Source organism: Sarcophilus harrisii, chromosome 5, assembly GCF_902635505.1.
Source record: "Sarcophilus harrisii chromosome 5, mSarHar1.11, whole genome shotgun sequence".
NCBI classification, from domain to species: domain Eukaryota; kingdom Metazoa; phylum Chordata; class Mammalia; order Dasyuromorphia; family Dasyuridae; genus Sarcophilus; species Sarcophilus harrisii.
The window spans coordinates 101,575,643-101,588,525 of record NC_045430.1 but is presented as its reverse complement, the minus strand read 5'-3'; the positions used below and the strand labels follow the sequence as shown (position 1 = coordinate 101,588,525).

The 12,883-nt window shown below is 34.5% G+C and overlaps 1 protein-coding gene across 2 annotated transcripts in view; it reads left to right on the top strand.

Annotated features, from left to right (window-relative positions):
• The window catches only part of PTPRR (protein tyrosine phosphatase receptor type R), a 371,281-nt gene that overhangs the window by 192,105 nt on the left and 166,293 nt on the right, over positions 1-12,883 (top strand). For both annotated transcript variants that reach the window (XM_031939192.1, XM_031939194.1), the window contains exon 6: positions 3,658-3,920. In XM_031939192.1, coding sequence (XP_031795052.1) covers positions 3,658-3,920 — 263 coding nt within the window. The remainder of the gene's footprint in view (positions 1-3,657; positions 3,921-12,883) is intronic.

The window sequence follows — 12,883 nt, the reverse complement described above, 5'->3', positions numbered from 1 at the left end:
ATAAAGGATTAAGTGCATAGATAATGTTATGGAAGCATTGAACATGAGCTTGGCAGACTTTGGGAGGTGGTGGAGGACAAAAGGGCCTGGCATATTATGGTCCATATGGTCATGAAGAATTGGATATGACTGAACAACTGAACAACCACAAGAATTTGGGCCTTCATAATTCCTCAAAGTATAATCATTTTGTACCTCCTCAATAAAATAGCTCATATCCTTTATCACCTTTTTTTTTCACTTAGATCACCTTTTTAGATCACCTTTTGTTTTCACTTAGACTATTATAATAGCCTTCTAACAGAACTTTCTGTCTCTAGTTCATTCTCTCTCCAATCCATTCTTTACATAGCTAACCCAAATAATTTTCCTAATTCACAATTCTTTTCATGTAACTCTTCTACTCAGAAACCTTTAGAGTTCCCCATTACAAGAATAAAGAATACACTTTTAACTCTGCTATTCAGGTTTCTATAGTTTGGCTATAACATATCTTTTCAGCTTCAGCTTCACTTTATCCTCTTTATTTTCTAGTCAAACTCTTTAGCATATTCTTGGCCTGCCTCCTCCCATCTCTATGTCTTTCTTAATACCACCTTGCTCCTGACCCTTTTCCTATTCTTTCATTAATTATGCATTTATCGTTTTTTTTTCCCTATGGCATTATGCTAGGTAATAAAAAAAATAATGATTTTTTTTAAATAACATAGGCTTTACTGGTAGATACAAGTTGTACACAGATAAACAACACAAGGTAGATTGTAGTGGGGTTAAAAAGGGTTATGTAGACAAATCTGTTTAGGAAAGTTTGAACAAGAGAGAACTTTAAGGCCTCTCTTCAGGGCATATATCAAGTTGTTTAATGAAGAGCATTCCTCAAGTAGGAAATACTTCTACTCTTCAGTTTCTACTCCATAGAAATGACAGCATTTTGCCTAAACTACTCCTTTCAATTACTGTATCATATTTTGTCTTGTATTCAAAATACTCAATGCATTTGTGATGTCATTGATATAGATGGCTCCTCTAATGTTGTAAGTCTTGATCTATTAATGTCTTCTCATTTTCTTAGATTCTTGTCCTTTCTCCCAGAAGATTTTCCCAGGGGATCCACTCACTATATGGAGATCTTTCCTTACTTTCCCTCAAAATAGATAAAAAATTCATCCTGTTACTAAAATCATCATGAAAGCTTTTCTGGTATGGTAGAACCTTTTAAAGTGTACTCAATAGGCATAGCTTTTGAAAACTCAAAGTCATCTTCATCTTTTTTTCTTTTTCATGCTCTTTTGATCTGACTTGTCTTGTGCAACATGATGAATATGGAAATATGTTTAGAGGAATTGCACACATCTAATCTATATCAGATTGCTTGCTATCTTGGGGAGAGGGATAGGAAGGGAAAAATTGGAACCTAAGGTTTTGCAAAGGTGAATGTTGAAAAAAAATCTTAAAAAATTAAAATACTATTAAAAAGGGAAAACAGTTCCTTGAGAGGCTCAAATCTTGATGCTTTTATATTTCTAGGACAGTGCCTTACACATAGAAAGAACCTAAATAAATGTTTGTTGACTCAAATCATTGCTGAACAAAAGTATTTATTTTGTTACTCAGGAAAATGGCTTTTTTCTTTGAAAAACATTTTGGATTATTTTAATAAAAGTTGCAGGAATATAATTTAGTTTTTTAGTCAGCTAAAACAAGTCTCCAACAAACTCCAATTCATATTGTTCTAATGCACGGTTGTTTTTGTGGAGTAGTAGCACTTTGAGTGGGTTTTTGAAAGATGAAGGCAATCAGTATTTTAAAATTCTACTTTTTGGATGCTAATCAACTTGAGCATTTTCATCTTTAATGTTTTTAATTCTGTAGTTTAAAAACAAAAATACTTAGTATTTGAAAATTTTTCTAGCATCTTGGGAAAGTTATTCCCTTTATTTTCTAGTCTTAAATATTTGACCAGGAAACTATGGCTATAGCCAAAATATCCTTTAGAGATGTCTGCTTTTTCATTTTTATTTTTATAACTAGATGTTGGTGTTTTTTCTCTTCTTCAAAATAATAATAATAGTTCTCTCTGGGAGAAAGCAGGTTTCTCGGGGAGGTTTTCTGGAGGCAGCCTTAGTTTCAGTTACAAATAATTATTTACTTGTACTTCCAAAACTGCAGCCAGCTGATAAAAGTTCAGATCTTTTATTGTGTCCTTCAATATAGCCTGGTTAGCTCAGGCCTGTCTCTCTGCTTGGTTCCAAGAGTTCTTGCAGCTTTGTCCTTGGCTTCTGCCTCTGCTTTCTTCAGCCTCCAGCCAGCACCAAGGTGGAAGATGGAATGAATCTCTCTTGCCTCGAAGATAGGGCTTGTGGGCTTCCTCCCAGAGTGCTCCTCTCCGACCCCAGTCAATGTTCCAGAGAAATTCTTTCAAGCTCTAAGAGCTTCCTCTATATATATGATCTCCCAAAGGTTAACGCCTTCTTCTGGAGAGAATGGGATTCTGGGTTATCTCCCAGAGTGCTCTCTGGCCCTAAGAACTTCAAGGGAGGTGTGAACACAAGCATTATTGTCTATTAGTTGTACTTAGTACCTTGTTTCAAGGTCCGGCCCAAAATATCTCATTCCAAGATCAAATCAATCATTGAACCATGCCAAATTAGATAATTATTGTGTCTATCAACTCTAATGTCTTAACAATTTGTAAAGATTCCAACAACTAAATAGTCCAACCAAAGTTTGTTCAGTCATCATTCATTTATTTTCTGATGCTTTCATCAATTCCAATTCATTAATTAGTCAATTTTGTTGGTGAGGAAATTAGGGTTAAATGACTTGCCAAGGGTCACACAGCTGTTATGTGTCAGGTCTCTGAAGCCAGACTCCAGTACTCCAGGGCTTGTGCTCTATCCACTGTGTCAAATAGCTACCCCAATTAGTCAATATTATGCAAAGAATTATTCTACCTGCCAAAGAAGATGCAAAGGACTTCAGGCAGGGATGTAGATGATGTAAGGGAATAAAGTAAGATACAGAGTTGCTGTTGATCTATGATGGTGGAATGAATTTTCATTCTAATTTTCTAGACCAGTGAATCTAGTCTAGATTGAATCTAGTCTAGATTGAATTTAGACAAAAAATCTTTTTAAAATATTTTAAAGAATTTTACTCCTTTACTATTTTTAATATATGCATAGGACCATACTTTTAAAAAATTTCTTAGAAATCATGCAGTCTAAGCCTCTCACTGTTAGATGAAGAAACTAAACGAAAAAGAAAGTGACAAGCCCCATGTCACTCAGAAAATAAAGAAACCCAACAAATATTTTAAAACTAATATGTTGTGGGAATTTTTCTTCCTTTTTTCTCCTTTATTATTTAAAAAACAGTTAAATATACTGATATAAAAATAACAAATAAAAATAAATCCAATTTACTTCTTGAAATCCTTTAAAAATAAATTTTTGCATATATTTAATTAACATGTTATTTGCACAGTAAATAATATTACAAACATAATTCTGAGAAAAAATTATACCAAGAATAGAGAAAACAGTGCAAAAACCTTTTCTTTAAGACAAAGAAATGATGAAGACTTTCTTTTGTATTCCTATGGTTTTTTTTCACCAGTGGAATAACAGCTGCTATTCTATTTTTCTCTCTTTAAAGGTTCTTTACAGATTAAAAGAAAAATTTCAGCTTTCTCTGAGACAAGACAAGGAGAAAAACCAAGAGATCCACCTATCTTCCATCCCATTACAGGCCACCCAATCTGACACAAAAACAGTCACCAGCATGGTCCAACCTAAGCACACCCCTAAACTGGTGAATGTCATAGTGGATCCTCAAGGCCAATGCACTCCTGAGGTCAAACCTGCTATTTCTGCTAGTCTATCGCCTTTCAAAATGAAATCTGTAGGACTTCAGGAGAGGTAAGAAAATGTTTTAAATCCACTTTCAAGCCTGACCACACAGGTGCTGATGAATTGCACCTGATTGATTCATTAGTCTATTAATTTAATCTAGAAACGTTTGTATCATAGAAGGCATTTAGAAACAATAGTTCTTGTTACTGGAGAAGCAGGTCTTTTAGACTGAGCTCATTGAGCTGTTTAATCACATATGATTTTGCCAAACTGTCAAAGTAGCTCAAAGTATCAAACATCATGGATACTGATCTGCTATATATGATCAAGAGAAAATTAGGTCTTTCAGAGATCACACATAATACAGGAAGTAAAATGTTACTACATTCCATTTCTGTTTTCTTTAGAGTGTGAATAAACAATGAGATCTTTGAGAATGTTGATATTTTTATTCTTATTGGCTTATCTGGGTCCTCACAAATTATTTATAAAGATGTACCATGATTTGAAACCTCATAGTGAATTCCAGCGATCACATTGTCCAGTTTCTCCAATGAAGTATGTTCCAAGTGTTATTATGGTTTCAACCTGTTTACCACTACCAAAATTTGACATCTGATAGTTAATCTTGTGGTGATTGAATACCTTGGAGATTTGCTGGTATTGTGGGCCACAAGCTGGAGAATTGTGTAGCTAACCCTCCATTCTATTTCCACAACACTAGCTGGAACTGTTGTAAGAAAGCAGTGATGCAGGACCATTGAGGCTAATATTTCCCCAAGCTAGACTGATCTGGGTCCTAGTGGTGGACCATTTGAGCAAGAGGAGTATAAAACATATTCCAATGCAAGATAAGGATGAATTCATCAAAGAGTATATAAAGAAAGAACTCTCCTTTACACATACACACATACACTATATGTATGTACATACATACAGATTGTCTCCTCCTGCTTCTTATGGGCAGGAATTGTCTTTTACCCTTCTTTGTATTCCTACCATTTAACAATGTATCTGTTATATAATAAATGTTTGCTGACTAATTGAATTGCCAAATAATTAGAATTATTAAAAGATAAGCTACTGCAGGAAATAGTAAACTTCCCATTACTGGAAGGGTTCAGAAAGAAGTGAGAGGACCATTTGCTGGGGATCCCTCAGCAGGGATTCCACTTCAGAAATTTCACAAGGTGATCTCAGAGGTCCATTTTAATTCAATGAATATACAATTTTTCTAGCTTGTTTTCTCCCGATTTCCATTTTTCCCAACATTGTTCTCTTTGCTTTAGGTTTTCAGATCAAGTACATAATTCATAAAGCAGATTATCAATACAGAAACTAAGCCTCATTTGTATCTCCTCTAATCCCTAGTATTTACGACTTATTTAAACACTGTCAAATTATATAATGTGCAAGCACACAACCAAAAAATGTGGCTTAGAACCTTCAGAACAACAAAAGATAAATTTGACTATATAGTATTTTATTTTAGCCTACAGATATTACCATTAAGTAGTAAGCACTTTGTAAAAGTAAAAGAAATAATTAGCCTTCTATCAACATAATAGAGGCTCAGAGGAATAGAGAATCAGAGCATGGTTACTTTCTTCAAGTATGTGAAAAGCTCTCATAGTGAAGAGGGAGAAAACATTCTCCACAAGATAGATCTAATGTTCAAAAGTAGAAGGAAACATATTCCATTGCAAAATAAGGATGAATATGAATTTGAGTCTAAAATCAGGAAAACTTGAATTCAAACGCAGACTCAGATAGTTACTAGCTGGAGACCCTGAGCAATCAATGATTCCTGTCAAAATGGATCTACTAGAGAAGGAAATGTGAATGAATCACTCCAATAGCTTTGTCAAGAAAATCCCAAATGAGATCGGAAAGAGACAAATACAACTGAAAGACAACAAAAATCATAATAATAGCTAGCATTTTGTAGCACTTTAAAATTTACAAAGCATTTGACAAATATTTAATTTCATCCTTACAATAAATAACTCTGGGAGGTGGGTGCTTTTATTATCCCCATTTTACAGATGGGAAAAATAATATAGAGGTTAAATGACTTGCTGAAGATTACATGGCTAATGTTAAATTCTTGCTATTTAATTTACTCTTTTATTTAGAATCTATTCTGCCATTTTTTCACTTGAAGGCTTTAAGCTTCTATTTACTCATCTGCCTGATAGAGAAGATAGAATTTTTTCTGGCACCATTATTAGAGTCCAGATCTGGGTTCTAGTCCTTTCTTAGCTCCTTAACCTCTATAAATATCAGTTTTCTATTTTGTAAAATGAAAGTGTTATACCAAATAATCTTTAAGGAACATTCTTGTCCTTTGATGTCCCAACTGCCATATTTATTAATATGTTATCTGTTTGCCTAAAAGAAGAAGCATTAGGAAAGAAGATAATGTGATTTAAGGCTTTAAGTGCTGAACATAGATCTGGGTTTGAATCCTGCTTCAGATATTTCTTTGTTTCTTTCTAGGTTTCTATCTATCTATCTATCTATTCATTAATTTATATTTATTAATTTTGTGATGGTGAACAAGCTATTTACTTTCTGGGGGTATCAGTTTATTGATCTATATAATGTGGATAACAATAATACCTACTTTTTTTTGCTTTTTATTTTCAAAATATATGTGGTTTTCAATATTTACCCCTGAAAAATTCTGTTTTCCACATTTTTCTCCCTCCTTTTTCTCCACACCCTCCCTTAGATAGTAAGCAATCCAATATATGTTAAGCATATGCAATTCTTCTATACATATTTCCACAATTATCATGCTGCACAAGAAAAATTAGATCAAAAAGGAAAAAAAATAAGAAAGAAAACAAAAAGCGAGCAAACAACAAAAAAGGTGAAAATACTGTATTGTGATCCACATTCAGTTCCCCACTGCTTACAAATGGTTCTATCACAAGTTTATTGGAATTTACCACCTCATTATTGAAAAGAGCTACATCCATTAGAATTGATCATTGTATAATCTTGTTGCTGTGTATAATGTTCTTGTAGTTCTGCTCTCTTCATTTAGCATTAGTTCGTGTAAGTCTCTCCAGGCCTTTCTGAAATCATTCTGGTAATTGTTTCCTATAGGACAATAATATTATATAACATTCATATATCATAACTTATTCAGCCTTTCTCTGATGGGCATCCGCTCAGTTTCCAGTTCCTTGATACTACAAAAAGGGCTGTTACAATCATTTTTGCACATCCTACTACTTTGTTTTAATAATCAAACCATCTAATATACACAAAATGCATTATAAAATAGCTTCTTGAAGATGGGAGGGAGTCCCAGACCTGTGATTTCATTGATATGTGCCATGTGCATAAAATCATTGAAGCACTGTAGATGAACAATTTATCTTTAATTTAGCATCTTAGAGAATTGTTTGAGGCATTAAGTGGCCTTTTCATGATTGCACAACTAGTATACGTTGTGTCAGAGACAGAAGTGGAACCCAGGTCTTCTTGATTTATCAAGTTGGTCCTTATCATTATGTCACACAGCTTCTAGTCATCTACTATTTTTACTCCTGCAATCTCTGTAAGTTTCAAATATCATAGTGTTAAAGATCTATTTCATAATTAAAATTAATATAAGTGTTTAAAGATAGTAAGAATGATGTTTTATTTTTTCTTCTTATTTCATTGTAGTTTCTGGCCTAGTACCGTATATTAAATTAAGAATGAACGAATGCCATTATGAGTGAAACATGAGTGAAGAAATGCCTTACTAACTCAAGACTCCCCTACTATTCAACTCTCATTATCATGTTTCCTGTCATAAACAGAAACATCCTGGCCTTGAGATAGATTGGTAAATGCTATCAAGTGTGGTATAGTGTTAGGATCCTCAAGAGTCCAGAAAATTTCTCTGAGAATATTAAGCCACAAAACTCATTTGCTGCTTGTGTAATCTTGTAATATCAAGGTTTATAGTTCAGTTTATCTTGTCATTGTAACTAAATAATTATCCTCTGTTGATGACACAAAACTTTGTTTCCCTGAAACTTCCTATGAAATTATAATGTTGACATCAGGAGTCAATTCTTGCAAAAAAATTATGGTTGTGTTATATAAATTTCTTCTATCTGACCTAGAAAATTTATTATATTCATAAAAGACAAGACAGACAGTTATAAAAAAAATTCATTGACAGAATGCCTATTTCTAAGTGAATAATTTACTTTGAAGGATTTTAAAAAATCAAACAAAATCATACAGGAAATGATTGCCTTTCCATTATACAATCTAGTTACTCTGTCAGTCATCAAATTGTTTCCATTCTTCCTTCTAGATTTCTCTCTTATCCATTTCCTTTCTTACATTGTTATTATATGTAATATCCTTCTCTAAAATATTATATTTTCTGTGAGCAGATTTCTTGGGGGGCTTCTGGGAGCAGCCTTCATTTCAGTTCAGTAATCTCCCCAAATGCAGCCAAGTATTAAAGTCCAAATCCTTTATTATCTCTTTCAAAGTCTTGTCTCTTTTCCTGGGGTCCAGTTAGCTTTAATAGAGGCCTCTCTCTCTCCTTGGTTTCCAGAGCTCCTGCCGCTAGTCCTTTGCCTCTGCCAGGTTCTGCCTCTTTCTTCCTCCAAATGTCTCCAGATCCAAAGGTTTGTGCTTGAGCCTCCAGTCACAACAAAGGTAGATGATGGAATGAATCTATTTCAGCCTCAGAAAGCTTCTAGTGCGCTTGCCCTTTCTGGCCCTGACAGCTGCTCCTTATATGCTCCACACTGAGTATACACCAATCATTATATCACTAGGAAACCATTATTTGTTGTAGGATTAAATCAATGCTAAACTAGATTTAAACATTGTCTCCACAATTCCACTTAATACCTTGTTTCAAGTTCTGGGCCCATAACATCTCCTTATAGGATTAAATCAATCATATTGTACCATGCTAAATTAGATAATTATGGTCTCTATCAATTCCTTGTTAAGAATTCCTAACAAGAATCCTTGTAAGAATGGTGGGCTATTATACCCACCACCATCACCACTGGTTGTAAAAATGGAAACTGCTTACTAACACCTTTCTGTTTAGGTGATATTTAAATACCTATTAAGGAGGCAGGAGATTCATCAGTAAAGAACTAAGTTTGCACTAATTTTTTCTCAAAAAATTTCTCTTAAAAACAAAGATTGAATAAGGATATTAAGGGAAATTATCTTGCAGATAGTATGGGGGCAATTATAATAAAAGCCAGCAGTTCCCTCTTTTGTTGAATATCAAACAGCAAGTCCTTTGGCATTTAAAGATAGTTAACAACCTGTCCCTCTTCTAACTTCATAATCTTCTCACACTTGACTTCCCTCCAGTTACTCTATGATCCAGCCCTACTGGTCAAGGAAAAACCCTTGCTCTTCCTCACAAATGGAATTCCTTCTAACCACCTCTGTGCCTCTACATAGACTGGCTGTCCCCATTGCTAGAATGTTCTGTGTCCTCATTTCCATCTCTAAGAATCCTTGGCTTCCTTGAAGACTCAGCTCAGATGCCAAGTTCTTTCTTAACACCTCCAGCTGTTGGACCCTATCCCACTAAACTTCATTTCCATCTGCTCCATATGTTCCTATCTTCATGTTGACTTCATTATTCTAATCTAAGTTCCTTAAAGACAGGGACTGATTTTGCCATCCTTTGTATTCTCCAGCATAATGCCTGGCACATGTTGTTATTGTTCAGTCATTTCAATTGTGTCAAACTTTTTCGTGATGCGTATTTGGGATTCTCTTAATAAAAATACTGGAGCAGTTTGCCATTTCCTTCTCCGACTCATTTTACAGATGAGGCAAGTAAGAGCAAGTTACTTTCTCAGGATTAGACAGCTTGTCAGTGTCTGGAACTGGATTCAAACTCAGGTCTTCTGACATTAGGGCCAGAGGTCAATTCACTGTGACATCTAACTACTCCACTTGGCATGTAATTGGTGTTAATAAATTGGTGTTAATTAATTAGATTGATTTCTTGATTGTTTTGCTAGATCCATAAGGGAGAACGATTAACAACTAGTACAACTTTTGATGTGTCTTCATAACTAATTTGAAAGAATTCAGATTCTCTTTTAGTCACAGAAAACTTCATCAACATAAAAGGGAAATGGATCAGACTTTGAGAGAGTCTGTAATTTGTAAAAGTTTGGAGAGCTTTAAATTCTGAAAATTTGGGCTTCAATCAGCAGTCAGCCTAATGCATGAGAGAGCTAGGTACAAATCAAGGAGGAGCCAGAATGTCTTTAAGAAGATAGGATATCTTTTAGCAAAATTTTGTCAGTCAGTTGAGGAGACAAATAAGAAGTCAGAATGGAGCTTTTACAGAAGATAATAAGTAAGGAACAGCAGGTGAGATGCTCTATTGTTCTGCATTCTTTAATTAGACATGCAGTTTTGAGTAGATATTGGACACTAATCCATTAGTTTCCTGATAGTAGTAGAACTCTTACATGTTCTTGTGGGTTCTTGACACCCAAAGTAGAATTATAGGTTTAGAGCTGAAAGGGAACTTTGAACTCAACCTCTCTTTTTATAGGTAAGAAAAAATTGGAAATCAGGGAGATTAAGTGACTTCCTATAATTCACTCAAAAGTATTAAACAGAAGAGATAGGATTGGAACCTAGAGCTACTAATTCATGTTCACTATTGCTTCTATTATACCAAACTGCCTTCAGGTTATAAATATCTTCTGATTTTCCTTCCCTGGGTTGTAAATGCATTCTTTTCATTTTCCAGTTGTAGTGGAAAACTTTTATACACATTGCAAGCATGCAGACTTAAGATATTTAAAAATAAAACAGCCAGACTGCACTTCCCAGAGAAAGAGTCTGGAATAAGAGAAGGATTAAAATAAAAGTTCTGGCCAAGAAAATATCATATACACTGGCATACAAGTTTGAAATACCTATTTACTGTGGCTTACTCTCAGAATACTAAAAGGCAGCCATCTATTCCCTATTCCTCCTAGTGCAATGTCATAATATTGTTATATTGTTTTCTAATTAATAACAAGCAGGTTCTCTATGATTCACATAAAGTCCTCAATTCTTCAGTTTGGTAAATAGATAAGTGAATCAAATGGTATGACATGCATAAAAATAAATGTAGGTGGGAAAACAGTTCCTTATTTCAAAAGAGAAACAAACCATTTTCATGAAAATTTGTACTACTGAGATAGAATTGTGGATTTGGAGTGAATGAATGAATAAAAAACATTTATGAGGTGTTCACTATGTTCCAATAACTGTGCTAAGTGTTAGGATTCCAAATATAAAGTAAAACGATTCCTGCCCTCAAAAACATCATCATTATCATAAAAAAAAAATAGCTAGCCTTTAGAAAGCTCTTTAAAAGTGTTTGAAAAATGCTTTATAAATGCTTTAGAGAGGAAAATATAATCAACCATCTCATGAACAACAAACATTTTGATTTCCTGGAGTTTTTTTTATATTGTATCTCAAATTGTTTGATAGTAGCTGTAGAGGGTTGAAACTGAAAAAGGTGTGCTTCAATCAGACAAGAGAGCACTTAAGACTAATTACCTATTTGATGTAAGATAATGGCTCTATTAGCATATATTTAGATGATGGCTCTCCTCATGATTGGAGCCTGCTGAATGGGTGGTAGTGAGGTAATTGTAGGAAGAATTGGAGGGCTGGGGGAGAGAAATCAGAGGCGTTTGTTGGCAGGAGGAGGAGAGAGGCTGGAGACTCCGGACTCCAGAATCCAGGATACATCTTTGGCAAGCTGTGTGGCAGTTTGCTTGCCTCCTTCACTTCCCCCCCTAAAGACCAAGGACTTTGATTTATCCTGATTCTGGCTGATCCTGAGGCCCTCCAGGGAGCTAGTCCAGACATTATAAGTAACAAAGGGTTTTTTTTGTTGTTTTTTCTTTGTTTGTTTGTTTAAATAGTTACCATTGGTAAGGGCTCTGAAGAAATAGGAAAAAATCTGGAAAGGGATCTTTTTTTCCTAAAGAGCTAAAACTCCACTAAGAGAAGGTAGAGAAAAAATCTTAAGGCAGGATTTTTTTTTTTTATTTAATAGCCTTTAATTTACAGGATATATACATGGGTAACTTTACAGCATTAACAATTGCCAAACCTCTTGTTCCAATTTTTCACCTCTTACTCCCCACTCTCCCCTAAATGGCAGGATGACCAGTAGATGTTAAATATATTAAAATATAACTTAGATACAATAAGTATACATGACCAAAACATTATTTTGCTGTACAAAAGAATCAGACTTGAATTATTGTACAATTAGCTTGTAGAAGGTAATCAAAGATGCAGGTGTGTATAAATATAGGGATTGGGAATTCAATGTAATGGTTTTAGTCATCTCCCCAGAGTTCTTTTTCTGGGTATAGCTAGTTCAGTTCATTACTGCTCCATTAGAAATGATTTGGTTGATCTCGTTGCTGAGGATGGCCTGATCCATCAGGACTGGTCATCATCTAGTATTGTTGTTGAAGTATATAATGATCTCCTGGTCCTGCTCATTTCACTTAGCATCAGTTCGTGTAGGTCTCTCCAGGCCTTTCTGAAATCATCCTGTTGGTCATTTCTTACAGAACAGTAATATTCCATAATTTTCATATACCACAATTTATTCAGCCATTCTCCAACTGATGGACATCCATTCAGTTTCCAGTTTCTAGCCACTACAATTAAGGCAGGATTTTAAAGAAAATCTGTTGAACAACAAATGGCAAGCCCACAGGATGAAATGTGACGGTGTTAAGTGAAAACAAAATGAACATTTCTCAAAAATGAAACAGAATACAGACCAGTGGGAAGAAAACAGAAGCTGATGATGAAATAGTCAAACAAAAATTAGATTAAAATTAAACAGCAGTTTAAAAAAGGAAAAGAAATAGCAGGATAACAAATCATTGTTTAGAATGTTCCTAGCACAGATTTAATTTCCAACAAAGCAGATGTTATAATGATTGCAATTCTGATAACTGAAAGCCAAGAGACAAGCACTGAAA